Below are 20,001 nucleotides of genomic sequence, written 5' to 3' on the forward strand. Positions count from 1 at the left end.
ATCAGAGAATGCATGTGTGTGTGTGACCTCCTGAACACAAAGCATTGAAACTGGCTAGGACTGGCTACCAGGGGGTGTTTATGCTAGGAGGGAGGAGCTACACGTTTGAGTGTAGTACTTTGTGTGTCCTCCGGAGGCAGAAGCTATACACCCATGGTCTGGGTCTCCCATAAGGAACGATGAAGAAATTATCGCTACACCAGCTTCACATGCACTCACCTGCCCTGCGACCGTCGCTCTGGCCGGCGACCCGCCTCCTTCCTAAGGGGGCGGGTCGTGCGGCATCATAGCGACGTCACACGGCAGGCGGCCAATAGCGGCGGAGGGGCAGAGATGAGCAGGATGTAAACATCCCGCCCACCTCCTTCCTTCCGCATATCCTACGGAAGCCGCGGTGATGCAGGTAGGAGATGTTCCTCGCTCCTGCGACTTCACACACAGCGATGTGTGCTGCCGCAGGAACGAGGAACAACATTGGACCGTCGCGTCAGTGTAATTATGGATTACGCCGACGCTACAACAATGATACGATTACGACGATTTTGCGCTCGTTAAATCGTATCATCAAGGCTTTACACACTACGATATAGCATGCAATGCCGGATGTGCGTCACTTTCAATTTGACCCCACCGACATCGCACCTGCGATGTCGTAGTGTGCAAAGCCCGCCTTAGTGTGGCACACACACACACAGAATGCAAAGATTGAGTCAACTTCTCCCCTTTGTATCTGATTTCCGGTGTGATTTTTATATTGCCCACACCTGTTACTTGCACTAGGTGAGTTTGAACGAGCATCACATGCTTGAAACAAAGTTGCTTGCCCCCAATTTTGGAAAGGTGCCAACAATTTTGTCCTGCTCATTTTTGAGGTTTGTGTGAAATTATGTCCAATTTACCTTCTTTTTGCTCTGTATTTTTGTGTTGATACAATACACACAAAGGAAATATACATGTGTATGACAAAAACGTGTGTAATTGCAATAATTTGCTGTGAGAAATACTTCATTTTCTGGAACAAATTTCAATCCTGCCAACACAGTGACCGGATGCCGTATATGCTGCTTATGTTAGGTTAAGACACTTCTTTCCTGTGTGTCATTTCATTACATAATCTTAAGATCTTTTGCAAGATTCTGCAAGTTTTCTAGTCTACCTAAAATGAGCATTTGAATAATGTGAAGATTATACAGAATTCTGACATGATCTAAGAAAGGTAAGTGCACCAGTGTCATCAGGTCAAAGACCTAATCATGTGCACCATTGCAGATCAATCTATCCACACATACACATCTCTGAAGACTCTGCCGCCACCCCAGGTGATTGACAGGACTTTCCCATAGTGAGAGATGGCTGCCTGTAGTTCAGGCAACAAAGATTCGGATGACAAGTTGCCTTTAAAAGGGAACTTGTCACCAGAATTGGGGCCTATAAGCTGCGGCCACCAAAAGTTGACTGTTATATACAGCATGTGAGAATGTTGTATATAAGAGCCCAGGCCTCTGTGTAGAACATAAAGAAGGGAATTTTGTTTACTTACCGTAAATTCCTTTTCTTCTAGCTCCAATTGGGAGACCCAGACAATTGGGTGTATAGCTATTGCCTCTGGAGGCCACACAAAGTATTACACTTAAAAGTGTAAGGCCCCTCCCCTTCTGGCTATACACCCCCAGTGGGATCACTGGCTCACCAGTTTTAGTGCCAAAGCAAGAAGGAGGAAAGCCAATAACTGGTTTAAAGACCAATTCAATCCGAGGAAACATCGGAGAACTGAACCATACCACATGAACAACATGTGTACCCGAAAAAACAGAAAAAACAGAAAAAACCCCGAGAAAACAGGGCGGGTGCTGGGTCTCCCAATTGGAGCTAGAAGAAAAGGAATTTACGGTAAGTAAACAAAATTCCCTTCTTTTTCGCTCCTAATTGGGAGACCCAGACAATTGGGACGTCCAAAAGCAGTCCCTGGGTGGGTAAAAGAATACCTCGTGATAGGGCCGTCAAACAGCCCTTCCCTACAGGTGGGCAATCGCCGCCTGAAGGACTTATCTACCTAGGCTGGCGTCTGCCAAAGCGTAGGTATGCACCTGAAAATGCTTGGTAAAAGTATGCAGACTCAATCAGGTATGCAAATCCTTCTGAAATTGATGGACTGGACGAGGGCACAAAGAAGGTGAGGTGATATCCTGATTGATATGAAAGAGGGATACCACCTTAGGGAGAAATTCCGGAATCGGACGCAGAACTACCCTGTCCTGGTGAAGGACCAGGAAGGGAGATTTGTATGAGAGCGTTGCTAGCTCGGAAACTCTCCCAAGAGACGAGACCGTTACTAGAAGGCCACTTCCAGAGAAAGCGGGAAGGGAGACCTCTTTCAAAGGCTCGAAAGGCGGCGTCTGGAGAGCAATTAGAACCTTGTTCAGATCCCAGGGCTCTGACGGCCGCCTGTACGGAGTGCTGAGAAGACAAACTCCCCGTAGGAACGTGCGTACCTGAGGAAGTCGTTTCTGAAAAAATACAGATAGCGCTGAGACTTGTCCCTGAAGGGAACTGAGCGACAACCCTTTTTCCAACCTAGATTGCAGGAAAGAAGGAAACATGGACGATGCAACCGGCCAGGGAGAAACACCCTGCGCCGAGCACTGAGATAAGAATATCTTCCACGTCCTGTGGTCAATCTTGGCGGACGTTGGTATGCTAGCCTGTCTCATGGTGGCAACCACGTCCTGAGGTAACCCTGACGACACTAGGTTCCAGGACTCAATGCCACACCATCAGGTTGAGGGCCTTAGAATTCAAATGGAAGAATGGCCCTTGAGACAGCCAGTCTGATTGGTCTGGTAGTGCCCCCGGTTAGCCTACCGTGAGGCACCACAGAACCGGGAACCACAACACCCTCGGCCAATCTGTAGCGACGAGGATGGCGCGGCCGCAGTCGGTCCTGATCTAACGCAGCACTCTGGGCAACAATGCTAGAGGTGGCACATAAGGTAGCTGGAACTGCGACCAATGCTGAACTAAGGCGTCTGCCGCCAGAGCTCGATGATTGTGAAACCGTGCCATGAAGCTGGCACATTGTTGTTGTGCCGTGACGCCATTAGATCGACGTCCGGCCTCTGTCAGCGGCGCCAGATCTCCTGAAACCCGTCCGGGTGAAGAGACCATACTCTTTCGGCCACACCCCGGCGACTTAGGAAGTCAGCTTCCTAGTTTTTCACGCCTGGGATGTGAACTGTGGATATGGTGGATACCGTGTCTTCCACCCATATCAGAACCTGCCGGACTTCCTGGAAGGCTTGTCGGTTGCGCGTTCTTCCTTGGTGGTTGATGTATGCCACCGCTGTGGAGTTGTCCGACTGAAGTCGGATTTGCTTGCTTTCCAGCTGCTGTTGGAAGGTTTGTAGGGCAAGATACACTGCTCTGTGTTCAAGAACATTGATCTGAAGGGTGGACTGTTGCTGAGTCCACGTACCCTGAGCGCTGTGGTGGAGAAAAAACTGCTCCCCACCCTGATCGACTCGCGTCTGTCGTAACTATCGCCCAGGATGGGGATAGGAAGGACCTTCTTTTTGACCATGAGGTGGGAAGAAGCCACCACCGTAGAGATTCCTTGGCCGCCTGAGAAAGAAAGCCGACTCTGTTGAGGGAGGTCGACTCCCCGTCCCATTGGCGGAGAATGTCACATTGTAGTGGACGCAGATGAAACTGCGCGAAAAGAACTGCCTCCATTGCTACCATCTTACGTAGGAAGTGCATGAGGCGTCTCAATGTGTGCGACTGGTTCTTAAAGAAGAGATTGCAGCCCGTAGTGAATGCTGTTTGTCTAGCGGAAGCTTCACTATCGCTGAGAGAGTATGAAACTCCATGTCTAGATATGTTAGCGATAGGGTCGGGGTCGGATCTGACTTTGAAAAGTTGATGATCCACCCAAAACTCTAGAGAGTCTCCAGCGCAACGTTCGGGCAGTGTCGGCATGTTTCCTAAGAGAGTGCCTTGACAAGTAGATCGTCTAAATATGGGATCACAGAGTGACCCTGAGAGTGCAGGACTGTGACTACTGCTGCCCTGACCTTGGCGAGACCAGTGGGACTGTCGCTAGCCGGAAGGTAGAGCTACGAACAGAAGGCGTTCGTCTCCTATAACGAAGCGTAGAAACGCTAGTGCTTTGGATCAAACGGCACGTGTGGATAAGCATCCTTGATGCCTAATGATGCTAGGAAATCTCCTTGGGACACTGAGGCGATGACATGGCGGAGGGATTCCATCCGGAACCGCCTGGTGTCCACGAGCTTGCTGAGCAGTTTTAGATCTAGAACGGGACGGAACGGCCCGTTCTTATAGGCACCGCAAATAATTTGGGGTAAAAACCGTGACCTTGTTCCTGAAGAGGAACGGGGGTCATCACTCTTTCTGCCTATAGAGTGCACCCTGTTTGCAGAAGAGCAGCGGCTCGGCCGGGAGGTGGAGAAGTTCTGAAGAATCGAGTTGGAGGACGAGAAGTGAGCTCTATCCTGTACCCGTGAGACAGAATGTCTCACACCCAACGGTCATTGACCTATGGCAGCTAAATATCGCCAAGGCGGGAGAGCCTGCTACCGACCGAGGATGCGGAGAGAGGAGGCCGCAAGTCATGAGGAAGCCGCCTTGGAAGCGGGTTTTCAGACTGTCTCTTTTTTGGGCGTGACTGAGCCCGCCAAGAATCTGAGCTCCTCTGATCCTTTTGAGTCCACATTGGACGAGGAAAAATGGGACCTGGCCGAGCCTCGAAAAGACCGAAACCCCGACTGCCTCCTGCTCTGTTGGGGTTTGTTGTGTCCGGGCTGAGGAAAGGATGAATCCTTACCCCTGGACTGTTTAATGGTTACATCCAAACGCTCACCAAACAGTCGGTCAGCAGAAAAAGGCAACTGGTTAAGCACCCTTTTTTGGAAGCAGAATGTGCCTTCCATTCACTTGACGAGCAGACCAGGCTCTGCTTAAAAACACGGAGTAGCGGAGGCTACTGCCGCACGGTTCGCAGAGTCTAGGGCAACCTGACTCGCGTAAGAAACAAATGCAGACATTTGAGAGGTTAAGGATGCCACCTGCGGCACAGATGTACGTGTAACCGTGTCAATCTGTGTAAGACAAGCTGAAACAGCTTGGAGTGCCCCAAGGGTGAGAATGCTGGAGCCAACGGTGCGCCGACAGCCTCATAGATGGATTTAGACCAGAGATCCATCTGTCTGTCAGTGGCATCTTTAAGTGCAGCTCCATCTCCCACTGCAACTATGGATCTAGCTACAAGCCTGGAGATTGGAGGATGCCGCTTGGGACACTGGGTCCAGTCCTTGACCACGTCAGGGGGCAGGGATAACGTGTATCCTAAGCCGTTTGGAGAAGCGCATATCTGGATAAGCGTGGTGTTCCTGGACTGCCTCTCTGAAGGCAGAGTGGTCCAGAAAAATACGTGAAGCTGACTCCTCCACTGGAGGAGCTGGGAGAGAAATAACCAACATTCTATTGATGGACGCTATAAGATTATTCACTATGGCGTCACCATTAGGTGTATCCAGATTGAGAGCGGTCTCAGGATCAGAATCCTGAGCCGCTACTTCCGCCTCATTACACAGAGAGTCCTTCTGCTCGGACCCTGATGAAACCGAGGGCCGCTCATAGTGAGCCCGCTTAGGCTGTCTGGGACTGACGTCCGTGCAGAGCCGTGACTCTGGGATGCGTGTGACATTCCCGGAGCTGATAGTTGTTCACACTGAGGGGGGCCATGGATCAATGATTCAACAGTGCCCATGTTGTGAGAGACATGTCCGGACTGCTAGGCTTCTAGTATCATAGCCATAGTCTCAGAAAATCTGTCAGTAAATACTGCAGACACCGTCCTCATCCTCTGGCCATTAGCAGAGACTCCGGCTGAGATGGATACAATGGGGGTCTATGTAACCTGCCGGCCGTATAGCCGTACATGCTGTACCGGCTGCATAGAAAAACATGTGGTTCTGCACCTTTGTTTTACACAGAGAATATGCTGATAACTCCTCCGCACAATCCAGGAGGGTATATACAACGTGCGACCAAACAGTGCAATGTATATAGTACAAGCATATCTATAAGTGCACTTCTGCACTAGTGGGGTTAGCACCACAGGTGCTGCTTAACGCCTGTTGCAGCGATTGTGTGACTATCAGAATGCCAGGGTCTTCCACCCTTGTCTCTGTATCGTACAGAAAACTGACACTAATGGCTGCCGGCGTCCTGTATAGAGAAGGAAGCCGTGGGCGTGCCTGAGAAAGTGCGGGAATCCGGTTTCACAGTGCACACAGTGAGAGGGGTGGAGTATGCAAAACATACTCCAGCTCTCAGCGCTGCTGTGCTATGCAGCGTCACGCCCCTACCCTGACTGTCAGGGCTATGGGCGGTAACGAAGGGAGACTAGGCCCAGAAGCCGGGGACTCGAGTTAATAAGCGCGGCCGGCATATCAGTGCTGGCCGGCGCGGAAGTCCCCGGCGCACCACAACTCCCAGCGGCGCCTTAAATAAAAACGGCAGCGGCGTTAGCGCGGTAGTCACCCAATACACTAACACACCCAGCAACGCTGTGGTGTGCGATGGCACTAGTGCGGACAGCGCCGCTGTCCCTGGCGCACTAACACACCCAGCAGTGCTGCCGTGTGTCTGCGCGGTCCCCACAGGGACACCGAGTACCTCCATGTAGCAGGGCCATGTCCCTGAAGATACTCCGCTCCATGTCCAGCAGTACCAGGGGCTGTGGATGGAGCACGGCCTCAGTGCCTGGAGACCGATAGAATCCCACTTCACCCAGAGCCCTGTAAAAAGGGATGGGGAAGGAAGCAGCATGTGGGCTCCAGCCTCCGTACCCGCAATGGGTACCTCAACCTTAACAAACACCTCCGACATGAAGTGGGGTGAGAAGGGAGCATGCTGGGAGCCCTGTATGGGCCCTCTTTTCTTCCATCCGACATAGTCAGCAGCTGCTGCTGACTAAACAGTGGAGCTATGCGTGGATGTGTTGCCTCCTTCGCACAAAGCACAAAACTGGTGAGCCAGTGATCCCACTGGGGGTGTATAGCCAGAAGGGGAGGGGCCTTACACTTTTAAGTGTAATACTTTGTGTGGCCTCCAGAGGCAATAGCTATACACCCAATTGTCTGGGTCTCCCAATTAGGAGCGAAAAAGAAAATCACTTTATAATACTCACCTAGGGGGGGGGTCGGTGTGGTGCAAACTGGTCAGAGGGGTGTCTCTGTTCTCCTGGTACCGGCGCCTCCTCTTTCAGCCATCTTATTACTTCTTCTGAAGCCGGCGTGCAAGATGTGTCCTATGTCATGTACATGCGCCGGCACTGAGGTCCCGCGCAGGCGCACTACAAGCAGGGCAGATCAAAGTATTGTAGTGCGCCTGCGCAGGACCTCAAGGCCGACGCGTGTGCATGACGTAGGACGCGTCTTGCACGCCGGCTGCAGAAGAAGAAGAAGTAAGATGGCTGAGAGGTACTGGCGCCTCCTCTATCAGCCATCTTACTTCTTCTTCTGAAGCCGGCGTGCAAGATGCGTCCTACGTCATGCACACGCGCCGGCATTGAGGTCCTGCGCAGGCGCACTAAAATACTTTGATCTGCACTGCTCAGGGCAGCTCAAAGTGCGCCTGCGCGGGACCTCAATGCCGGCGCATGTGCATGACGTAGGACGCGTCTCAGATGCCGGCTTCAGAAGGAGAAGTAAGGTGGCTGAAAGGGGAGGCGCCAGTCCCGGAGAACAGCGCCACCCATCTGACCAGTTCGCACTGCACCGACCCCCTAGGTGATTATAAAGTGATTTTTACATTCTACACAACGGCCTTGGCTCTTATATACAGCATGTTAGAATACTGTATATACGAGCCTACTGGTGGTGGCCGCAGCTTATAGGCCCCAAATCTGGTGACAGGTTCCCTTTAAATTAAAAAAAAAAACAAAAAAAAAACAAAACAAACTTTAAAAAGATGGATAATGACCAACATTTTAAGCATATTGCCAGGTAGCATTACACCCTCATCATAATCAAAACTGGTGATCAGTAGAGGGGGTGTCCCAAAAAAAAAAAAAAAACACTTATCAGGGATGATGGATTATGTATGGTAGTCTGACTGCAGAGATTCCCACTTGGCTTATAAACTGGAATGGAATAGTACTGAGCATGTGCGGCCAGTGCAAGGATACTGAGTGCACATGCTCAGTACTGCTCCATTCACACAGAAGACAGAGAGCCCCATTCTCCTATGGATAAAGGATATATATTGCTTCGAGACACCCCCTTAGCTTTTATACACAACCCAAAACCTGAAGTGCTCTCTTACAAGAAATACTCACCATTCATTGATAGAATCAGGAGGTGAAGAACCGAGAGGGAGCAGGAGAAAAGCAGGCGAGAAGTTAGACTATAGGAACATGGACTTTACAATGGGGAGAAGAAGAGAAAAATGTAAAAAAAAAAACAGAAATCTTTTCAGTAGCATGCGAAGAGTTAATATGATCACATACATACATGATGCATAAGCGAAAAGGATTAAGGAATAAAATCCATGTCAGTATATAGTAATAGCGAGGGCTAGAATCAGCAGGAGGCAGCGCCACATTTATGATTAGCAATTAGGATGTTAGAGTCCGTTCACACTGAATGACTGCTGAGCTGGAAAAAACAACCGGTGGACGTGTAGAAGCCAGATTACATGGGCAGACCGAAGACTGTTAATTTATGCAGCTTTGAATGTGACTGGAGCAGAGCTTACAGGACTTAAGTTATTAGGGATAAGCAATTGGTTTCCAGGACCCTGATAAAGCAGCCAGGTCCGTATTCTGTGGCCATCGGACAGGAACCCCGAGAAACTCCTACCTGCTGGGATCACCGGCTTCTCCCTTGATTTACCAGCCTGGTGTCCGGTCATCCTTTCACAAGGACATCGTACCAGGCCGGTTAACCAAAATAGGTGTGGATCCTGCAGGCTTTAGGAGATTCTCACTGCTCTTGTCCGACAGCCACAGAACACAACGAAAACATTCATGTTCTGTGGAAATTGGGCAGGAGCCCCGAGATTCTCCTACCTGCTGGGATCACCGGCTTCTCCTTAGATTTACCAGCCTGGCGTCAGGTCATCGCGGCACAATGACATGGTACCAGGCCGGCTAATGGAAAAGTGCAGGTGAGGATGCTGCAGGTTGGAGGAGATTCTCAGTGCTCTTGTTTGATGGCCACAGAACATGAACGTTTTCGGTGGACCAGAGTTCTGTGAAATCTTTCATTCATCTCTACAAACCATCTGTCTCGTAAAGAAAAGGTGTCACTATGGAGGTAGCTATTCTATCGAAGTAACGCTAGATTAAAAAGGTCTATAAGGGAGTCTGTAATCCCCAAAATACAACGGGTTAAACTGTGTTTTCTGGTCAGTAAAGGTGACTATTTCTACACTAAATACATGCTTATTATACAAGTGCTCACTTAAAAGGGGTTGTCCCTACTTTTACATTGATGACCTATCCTAAGGGGTACTTTGCACGCTACGACATCGCAAGCCGATGCTTGCGATGCCCAGCGCGATAGTCCCCGCCCCCGTCGCAGCAGCGATATCTTGTGATTGGTGCCGTAGCGAACATTAATCGCTATGGCAGCGTCACATGCACTCACCAGCCCTGCGAAATCGCTCTGGCCAGCTAACCGCCTCCTTCTTAAGGGGGCGAGTCGTGCGGCGTCACACGGCAGGCGGCCAATAGAAGCGGAGGGGCGGAGATGAGAGGGACGTAAACATCCCGCCCACCTCCGTTCTTCCGCATAGCCGGCGTGAGCCGCGGTGACGCAGGTAAGGAGATGTTCCTCGCTCCTGCGGCTTCTCACACAGCGATGTGTGCTGCCGCAGGAACGAGGAACAACATCGTAACATCGATCCTTCCGAAATTATGGAAATGACCGACGCTACACCGATGATACGATTTCGACGATTTTGCGCTCGTTAATCGTATCAAAAAGGATTTACACACTACGACATCGACGCCGGATGTGCATCACTTTCGATTTGACCCCACTGACATCGCAGCTGCGATGTCGTAGTGTGCAAAGTACCCCTAAGGATAGGTCATCAATGTCTGATCGGCTGGGGTCTGACACTCCGCACCCCGCTGATCAGCCGTTCTCGGTGGCGGCAGCAACAGCAGGCAGTCGTAAATGGTCAGTTATGGAGCTGCTCATCATCGGATATGGGCTGCTACAAGGTACTGCACATCCTCCTCGTATTCAGATCAATAGGAGGTGGATATGCAGTACCTGGCCGCGGCCAGTATCAGAAGGCGGAGCAGCTCCGGACCTGAGCATTTCCAGCAGCCTGCCGCCATCACCGAGAAAAGCTGATCAATGGGGGTGTCGGGTGTCAGACCCCAGACAATCAGACATTGATGACCTATGCTAACCTAAGGATAAGCCATCAATGTAAAAGCAGGGGCAACTTCTTTAAAAATCACTTTAGGTCAGTTGTATGCCCGTTTACACACACAGCCTAAAGCAAAAGATGGGTAGTGAGCAACCTGTAAGAGCAGAGTGGGCAGACACAGCCATAGTTCTCAGCAGTGCGAGTCCTGTTTACACAGGAGGATGTGCTGCCGAGAAAAGATAATGATTTGTGATGCACTAAAGATCATTTCACCCGACGAACAAGTGTTTTAACAAAACTCGTTCAGGACTATAATGCAGTGTAAATGCCCATCTTGATTGATTTGTGTATTGGGGCAACAGACTATTGCTGATTTTGCTTGGTTTAAAAGGGAACCTGTCAACACATTTGGCAACTATAAGCCACCACCAGTGGGCTCTTATATACAGAATTCTAGAATACTGTATATAAGAGCCCAGGCCGCTGTGTAGAACGTAAAAAAACACTTATAATACTCACCTAGGTGATGGTCCAGTCTGATGGGTGTCGCTATTTTCCGGTCCGGCGCCTCCTCTCTGCTGTGATCTCAGTTCTCCTTATACCAGCCCTGTATGGATGATGCGTCTACGTCATCCACACAGGCCGGCATTGTGGTCCTGCGCAGGCACACTGATCTGCCCTACTGAGTTTAGAGCAAAATACTATAATGTGCAGGAGCGAGTAAAGGATAAAAACCGGGAACGCATGCGCACAATACCTTAGTATGGCAGATCAAAGCGCGCCTGTGCCTGCCTGTGTGGATGCCATAGGACGCATCATGCACATGGGCCTGCGAAGAAGGAGGATGGTGATCACCGCAGAGAGGAAGTACCAAAACAGAGAGCTTGGATACCCATTGGACCGCACCGCCCCCCCCCCCGGGTGAGTATAATAAGTGTTTTTTACGTTCTACACAGCAACCTGGGCTCTTATATACAGTACTAGAAGGTGGCCCGATTCTACGCATCGGGTATTCTAGAATTTACGTATTGTGTAGTTCATGTATGATTTTTGTTATATATATATATATATATATATATATGTTGTTGTGTGTAGTTACCAAGTGTTTGTGTAGGGCGCTGTACATGTTCTGAGTGTCGCGGGGGGTGAGAGCGGTGTTGTATGTGTGTTGCGTGTGTTGCGTTGTTTGTGGAGCGCTGTGCGTCTGTAGCGTTGTGTGTGTGTGTGTGTGTTGTGCGGTTTGTGTGTGTGTGGTGTGTTTTGGGGGAGGTATGTTTTGAGCAATGTGTGTGTTGTGCAGTATGTGCGTATATTTGTGTGTGCAGCGTTGTCTGTGTGTGTGGGTGTCTGTGTAGGGCGTTGTTTGTGATTCCTAGTGTGTGTGTGTTGGGGGGAGGTGTGCACCTCCCATCGTGCTCCATCCCCCATGCTGCGCACCCCCCATCGTGCTGCATCCCCCATGCTGCGCACTCCCAAACGTGCTCCATCCGCCATGCTGCGCACTCCCAAACGTGGTCCATCCGCCATGCTGCGCACTCCCAAACGTGCTCCATCCGCCATACTGCGCACTCCCCATCGTGCTGCATCCCCCATGCTGCGCACTCCCCATCGTGCTCTATCCGCCATGCTGCGCACTCCCCATCGTGCTCTATCCGCCATGCTGCGCACTCCCCATCGTGCTCCATCCGCCATGCTGCACACTCCCAAACGTGCTCCATCCACCATGCTGCGCACTCCCAAATGTGCTCCATCCGCCATGCTGCGCACCCCCTATCATGCTCCATCCGCCATGCTGCGCACTCCCAAACGTGCTCCACCCGCCATGCTGCGCACTCCCAAACGTGCTCCATCCGCCATGCTGCGCACTCCCAAACGTGCTCCATCCGCCATGCTGCGCACTCCCAAACGTGGTCCATCCGCCATGCTGCGCACTCCCAAACGTGCTCCATCCGCCATGCTGCGCACTCCCAAACGTGTTCCATCCGCCATACTGCGCACTCCCCATCGTGCACCATCCGGCATGCTGCGCACTCCCAAACGTGCTCCATCCGCCATGCTGCGCACTCCCAAACGTGCTCCATCCGCCATGCTGCGCACTCCCAAACGTGCTCCATCCGCCATGCTGCGCACTCCCAAACGTGCTCCATCCGCCATGCTGCGCACTCCCAAACGTGCTCCATCCGCCATGCTGCGCACTCCCAAACGTGCTCCATCCGCCATGCTGCGCACTCCCAAACGTGATCCATCCGCCATGCTGCGCACTCCCAAACGTGCTCCATCCGCCATGCTGCGCACTCCCAAACGTGCTCCATCCGCCATGCTGCGCACTCCCAAACGTGGTCCATCTGCCATGCTGCGCACTCCCAAACGTGGTCCATCCGCCATGCTGCGCACTCCCAAACGTGGTCCATCCGCCATGCTGCGCACTCCCAAACGTGCTCCATCCGCCATGCTGCGCACTCCCAAACGTGCTCCATCCGCCATACTGCGCACTCCCAAACGTGCTCCATCCGCCATACTGCGCACTCCCCATCGTGCACCATCCGGCATGCTGCGCACTCCCAAACGTGCTCCATCCGTCATGCTGCGCACTCCCAAACGTGCTCCATCCGCCATGCTGCGCACTCCCAAACGTGCTCCATCCGCCATGCTGCGCACCCCCCATCATGCTCCATCCGCTTGGGAGTGCGCAGCATGCCGGATGGTGCACGATGGGGAGTGCGCAGTATGGCGGATGGAGCACGTTTGGGAGTGCGCAGTATGGCGGATGGAGCACGTTTGGGAGTGCGCAGCATGGCGGATGGACCACGTTTGGGAGTGCGCAGCATGGCGGATGGACCACGTTTGGGAGTGCGCAGCATGGCGGATGGACCACGTTTGGGAGTGCGCAGCATGGCGGATGGAGCACGTTTGGGAGTGCGCAGCATGGCGGATGGAGCACGTTTGGGAGTGCGCAGCATGGCGGATGGAGCACGTTTGGGAGTGCGCAGCATGGCGGATGGAGCATGATGGGGGGTGCGCAGCATGGCGGATGGAGCACGTTTGGGAGTGCGCAGCATGGCGGATGGAGCACTTTTGGGAGTGTGCAGCATGGCGGATAGAGCACGATGGGGAGTGCGCAGCATGGGGGATGGAGCACGTTTGGGAGTGTGCAGCATGGCGGATAGAGCACGATGGGGAGTGCGCAGTATGGCGGATGGAGCACGTTTGGGAGTGCGCAGCATGGCGGATGGAGCACGTTTGGGAGTGCGCAGCATGGCGGATGGAGCACGTTTGGGAGTGCGCAGCATGGGGGATGCAGCACGATGGGGAGTGCGCAGTATGGCGGATGGAGCACGTTTGCTCAGCCTCTCTCCTTCCAGCCTCCCTCAGCATCAGCCTCCCCCTCCCAGCCTTCCCCAAGATCAGCCTCTCTGCTCCCAGCCTCCTCCAGCACGCCGTGCTCCTCTGCCGACACTCACCCACACCCGATCGCATCCACTCACCCACACAACCGATCGCATCCACTCACCCACACAACCGATCGCATCCACTCACACACACCCGATCGCATACACTCACACACACAGACACTGACGATATTGCACATACGCGCTGATACTCACAACATCCGGGGATATCACATGCTTCTGGCCATGTGATCCTCCATCAGGTCCTGGAAGCTCACAGCACAATATCGCCGCCGAGAAGCAAGCGATATCCCAGGATGTTGTGAGTATTTGGATGCGATGTGATGTGTGAGGTATGTGTGAGTGTGATCTGATTTGTGTGTGTGTGTGTGCTGTTATGTGTGTGTATGTTCCGCAGCTGCAGGACCTTGATGTGTGGATGCGATGTGATGTGTGTGTGAGGTGTGTGTGAGAGTGAGTGTGAGCCGGTGTACACTGGTAACTATGATACACATCGGGTAACTAAGGGACCTTAGTTACCCGATGTGTATAATGGTTACCAGCTTTCACGGCCTCCGTTAAGATCCCAGCATCGCAAGGTTATGTCTGGCGCTGCCGGGATCCTGACGGAGCCGGTGTAGAAGCAAGCGATATCCCAGCATGTTGTGATGTGTGAGGTGTGTGTGAGAGTGAGTGTGAGAGTGAGTGTGATCTGATGTGTGTGTACTCACCTGGGAATCGGAGCCCCGTGTCAGTTGGGCGGCCAGAGCGAGCGTGCATTGCGTGAGGGGGCGGGGCCTGCAGAGAGCCGGGGCGAGAGGCCAATCCGTGTGGGGGGGCGGGGCCATGGCGAGCCCAGCGGCCAATCAGCTTTGTGTCACCGTAAGGACACAATTTCGGAGACAGACAGACAGACAGACAGACAGACAGACAGACAGACAGACAGACAGACAGACAGACAGACAGACAGACAGACAGACAGACAGACAGACAGACAGACAGACAGACAGAATAAGGCAATTATATATATAGATTCTGGAATGCTGTATATAAGAGCTCACTGGTGGTGGCCTCAGCTTATACTCTCCGAATGTGGTGGCAGGTTCCCTTTAAGGAGTGTTTGGGCTAGAAATGAACAGAAGTGAGCCAACTATACACAGTATAACTGGCAATTATAATTAATACTAATGCTTACTATAAAAGATAGACGTTACAAAGGGCCGACCCCGCATTACAAGCGTGCCTTTCCACTATGCAAGCAGAGAGCAATATGTACAAGCGCAGCGTAATGGCAGCGAGTATCTCCTGTGCCGGCTCCAGGGTCAGGTGCCCAGTTCTTCCTCTGTATACACTAGAGCTTACAATTGGGTGCGGTGCGGACCATCTCTGGCAGCTCCTACAGTCTACCTGCAGACTTTAAAGGGACTGTTCAGGTCCATACCCCCCGATTAGGGGATTTTGAGACAACATTGAGAGGGTAGCTCTGTTGACATATCTGCAGTTTTAGTACATATTTGTGTAATCCATAAAATGTTTTCATTGAACCTTTTTGGAGTTTTTGCGTTTCCTCTGTCATTCCTCCTGGAAATGCAGAAATTAAATGACCACTGGGTGTTACTATTTGTCAATGTAGCCAGTAATATTGTACAATCAGTGCTGCTAGTGTCGGGCGTACCCTGCTGATCAAGGTAACACAGTTATTTCCAGGCAGTATAACAGAGGGACAGCTGAAAAAGCATTTAAAAGGGGTGGGTCACCCATATTTTTTATTGTCTAGATCAATATTATATTGAGAAACAATGTTTATCTCAAATACCTTGTGTTGGCAATAGTGCCTGTGAGAGGCGCTATTGCAGAACGTTGTTCCCCGCTCCAGTGACGTCACCGTCAAGTGCTGCACACGTCACATCCGTGCAGCCGGCTGCAGTCCTCCAGACTCAGAGCTGTGAGCGGTGTTTCACCGCTGTCACAGCCCACCTGCTCCCCCCTCCTTCCTCCCTCACAGCAAGTCGCGTCTCCTGCGGGAGGAGGGAGCAGATGGGCTGTGACAGCGGTGAAACACCGTCCACAGCTCAGTGAGTCTGGAAGAATGCAGCCGGCTGCGACGTGTGCGGCACTTGACGGTGACGTCACTGGAGCGGGAAACAGCGGTCTGCAATAGCGCCTCTCACAGGCACTATAGCCAACACAAGGTATCTGAAAGAAACATTGTTTCTCAATAGAATATCGATCTAGACAATAAAAAATATGGGTGACCCACCCCTTTAAGTTTGTGGGGGCAACGTCACATGTGACTGGCACCCCATAATCTTATGTTTTGGGGTTTATTTTGTGAAGGTCACAGCAGTAGATTGCAACTCAAATCTATTGACCACATTGGATGGATTAGCGATTTAAATCCCCAATGACAACATGATCTTTCCAAGACGTGACCGATGTCAACCTAGTCTATGTCACTGGACAATAATGGAAAAGGTTGGGTTTTGTTTGGCGGTGGAATTGCCACGCTTTATAATTTGTCCACACGCACAGCAAAGTGTATGAATGTGGCGGTGATCACGGATACTTAGATAATAAGGCTCACCCTGAAAATCCACAGATTATTACATATTTCACAGCTTGAATCTTCAAACTGGCAAATACAGATGTACAATATCATCCTGTAAATCCCTCCAGGCCTGCAGCCCCTTTATCGGATGTCCCCCCACTCCTCCGTCTGTACCGCACCTTGGCTTTGCCCTCCAGGGCTCCAGTGCCGGCGTAGATTTTACTAATGGAGTCTCCGTTTGTGGACCACATGGAGCGGAAAACTTCCTGGAAGCGGGTGACCAGCTGCGGCTTCTCCGCCAGGCCGAGGACGTCCAGCTGCTTTATCAGCATCTGAGGATAATGAGAAGGAATAAATCATTTAGCACTTTTGGACGTTCTACGCGTGGAGAACCCGGCAGGTTACACTCTAAATCCGAGGACAGCTACACTGAACAACAAAGGGGCAGCAAATATGCAGCGATATCCGGATTCACCGTCATGGGGGGGGGGGCACAGTAACCACTGAGCAAGAAGTGAAGAATGGAGAAAGCCGGGGACATGCGCTGCCACCTCTCCGATAACGGTCTGCATGAAAAGCAAACGGATAATATAATGCCAACAGAAACATCACTGCTTCGTTAGAGGGGGATGAATTATTGCTTCAGCTTTATACATCCGGAGATAATCACAATAGCGATCTATCACCACCTATGGCCGCTCACACACCGGACCTTGCCTGGAAGTCAATGTCTACACACTGATCAGCTCATCTGCTGTGTATTACATCTCATGTGCAATGTATACGCTCAGTGCATTCCCCACGGTCTTGTTACTGCACTAAACGCTGATGTCCTGGGAAACAAGACTGATGGCTGCAGATCGCTGCCCGACCATAGGGCCATGTCTGGGGAGATTACACAGGATCTTATGGTCACTGTCAGGGATTACCTGAAGCTCTGACTTACAGCACAGAGATCATTACGATGAATTTTGCATAAATCAGTGATGTGTGAATAGGTTAAAGGGTGTAATATATCTTGGATGGCGAAAGGTCATCTTCCTCCCTCCCTTTTTCTGCCTTTAGGCTCTTGGTATATATTCAGAAACATCTACCATCATCAAAACGAACAACTTCAATAACTAAAGACTTGTGGAGGGGAAAGGGGGAGATGCTGCTGCAGCCATTCTGTCTCAGTCTAAGCGTTAAAAAGGGCAATACATGGTCAGAATCAATCCAGAATGCATCAGCTCATATTTATGTCCAGCTGTCACACCGAAGCCTCCACCCTCCCTATCCAGCCGTCACACCGATGCCTCCACCCTCCCTATCTAGCCGTCACACCGATGCCTGCACCCTCCCTATCCGGCCGTCACACCAAAGCCTCCACCCTCCCTATCCAGCCGTCACACCGATGCCTCCACCCTCCCTATCTAGCCGTCACACCGATGCCTGCACCCTCCCTATCCAGCCGTCACACCAAAGCCTCCACCCTCCCTATCCAGCTGTCACACCGATGCCTCCACCCTCCCTATCTAGCCGTCACACCGATGCCTGCACCCTCCCTATCCAGCCGTCACACCAAAGCCTCCACCCTCCCTATCCAGCTGTCACACCGAAGCCTCCACCCTCCCTATCCAGCCGTCACACCGATGCCTGCACCCTCCCTATCCAGCCGTCACACCAAAGCCTCCACCCTCCCTATCCAGCCGTCACACCGATGCCTCCACCCTCCCTATCCAGCCGTCACACCAATGCCTCCACCCTCCCTATCTAGCCGTCACACCGATGCCTCCACCCTCCCTATCCAGCCGTCACACCGATGCCTCCACCCTCCCTATCCAGCCATCACACCAAAGCCTCCACCCTCCCTATCCAGCTGTCACACCGAAGCCTCCACCCTCCGTATCCAGCCGTCACACCGATGCCTCCACCCTCCCTATCCAGCCGTCACACCGATGCCTCCACCCTCCCTATCCAGCCGTCACACTGATGCCTACACCCTCCCTATCCAGCTGTCACACCGAAGCCTCCACCCTCCCTATCCAGCCGTCACACTGATGCTTCCACCCTCCCTATCCAGCTGTCACACCGATGCTTCCACCCTCCCTATCCAGCTGTCACACTGATGCCTCCACCCTCCCTATCCGGCCGTCACACCGATGCCTCCACCCTCCCTATCCAGCCGTCACACTGATGCCTACACCCTCCCTATCCAGCCGTCACACCGATGCCTCCACCCTCCCTATCCAGCCGTCACACCGATGCCTCCACCCTCCCTATCCAGCCGTCACACCGATGCCTCTACCCTCCCTATCCAGCCGTCACACAGATGCCTCCACCCTCCCTGCCCAGCTGTTACACTGATGCCTCCACCCTCTGCACTAATTGCCCATCCATTACAGAATATAATATAAATTTATCACACTCGCTCACAGAGTACTCCACAGTGCTGCACTGTCCTAAATCTCCTCCCTCTTCTCTGTCCACCACCCTAACTTTCCTGTACACAGTGCTGTACTGCCCTAAATCTCCATAGTCTTTTGTCTGCCTGCCTGTCTTCTACACAGTTATGCACTGTCCTATATTATTCATCTTTGCCCTCATCTGTCCTTCACCCTACTAGCTAGTATTTTTCTCGTGCTGCACCAGTTCTCTGGCATGCGCTACACTGTACAAATCAGATTAATTTCTCAAAAACACATTTAAAAAAAAAAACCAAAAAACACATCAATTGGCAGGCATCATTTCATAAACTGACTCTTGCTCTTATAATCACTATAATTTCATAACCTGATCCTCCGCCCTCCATCCTCCCAACATAATTACCACACACTCATTACATCACCCTACCATACGGGGCATTATCATGTAGCTTACGTGCACTACCCTGTTCTGTATAAAAAGATGGCTGGACCACTCTATAGATGTCATTTTTGTACATTTTCCCCCCACTGGCTATGACACCTCGGCCAGTTGAAGTGTGACGTTCTCCTTACCTCAAGTCCCAGGAAAGCCTGGACGCTGTTGGTCCTGTCCAGACAGTCCAAGCAGTTGGACCTTATGCTTCCGCTCTGTGCTCTATGACAAGTAGAAATACACATTTTACAAAGTAGTCATCGGAATCGGTCATACTGGAGTCTGCCGACACAAAGGGTAAAAAACTAATATGGCCATTAATATTGAGCCATAGGTTGAAGACCACTGCCATAGAACAATGGCCAATGGCTCCCTGATAGATAAAACTATCAGGGAGCCATTGGCCATTGTTGTACGGCAGTGGTCTTTAACCTATGGCTCCACCAGCAGTTGCACAATTAGGACTTGTAGCATGCTTGAAACGGTGGGGACGTGCTAGGCATTATAGATTTGTAAAAGCTGGAGGGTCACAGATTGGAGACCACTACTCTTGGGTGTCTTGAGTATGCAGCACTCCACCAATGCCTCAGCCACTCATTCTCAGGATGGCTGGGGATCCAAAATCTAGACCCCCCAGAGACACTACCAATATGCCATCAGAGATTAATTTACAGACAGAGGAGGAGCACATGTATACAGAGGGCGAGGGAATTATCAGACCTGTGAACCCCATCTTTATCCATGGAGAAGAACCCGCATTCCTCCAGGAAATGGACTACTTTGGGCTTCAGGACGCTGAGGAGTTTCTCAGCTTTG

The 20,001-nt window shown here is 51.6% G+C and overlaps 1 protein-coding gene across 8 annotated transcripts in view; it reads right to left on the bottom strand.

Annotated features, from left to right (window-relative positions):
• Window positions 1–20,001, bottom strand: part of SYNJ1 (synaptojanin 1) — a 191,692-nt gene that overhangs the window by 106,056 nt on the left and 65,635 nt on the right. For all 8 annotated transcript variants that reach the window (XM_075335047.1, XM_075335051.1, XM_075335048.1 and 5 more), the window contains exons 9-11: window positions 19,906–20,001; window positions 19,326–19,407; window positions 16,527–16,679 (exon numbers count right to left, since the gene is read on the bottom strand). The exon at window positions 19,906–20,001 is cut by the window's right edge and continues 77 nt beyond it. In XM_075335047.1, the coding sequence (XP_075191162.1) occupies window positions 16,527–16,679; window positions 19,326–19,407; window positions 19,906–20,001 (331 nt within the window). The remainder of the gene's footprint in view (window positions 1–16,526; window positions 16,680–19,325; window positions 19,408–19,905) is intronic.

The sequence above is a fragment of the Anomaloglossus baeobatrachus genome, chromosome 2 (genome assembly GCF_048569485.1).
Source record: "Anomaloglossus baeobatrachus isolate aAnoBae1 chromosome 2, aAnoBae1.hap1, whole genome shotgun sequence".
Lineage (NCBI taxonomy): Eukaryota > Metazoa > Chordata > Amphibia > Anura > Aromobatidae > Anomaloglossus > Anomaloglossus baeobatrachus.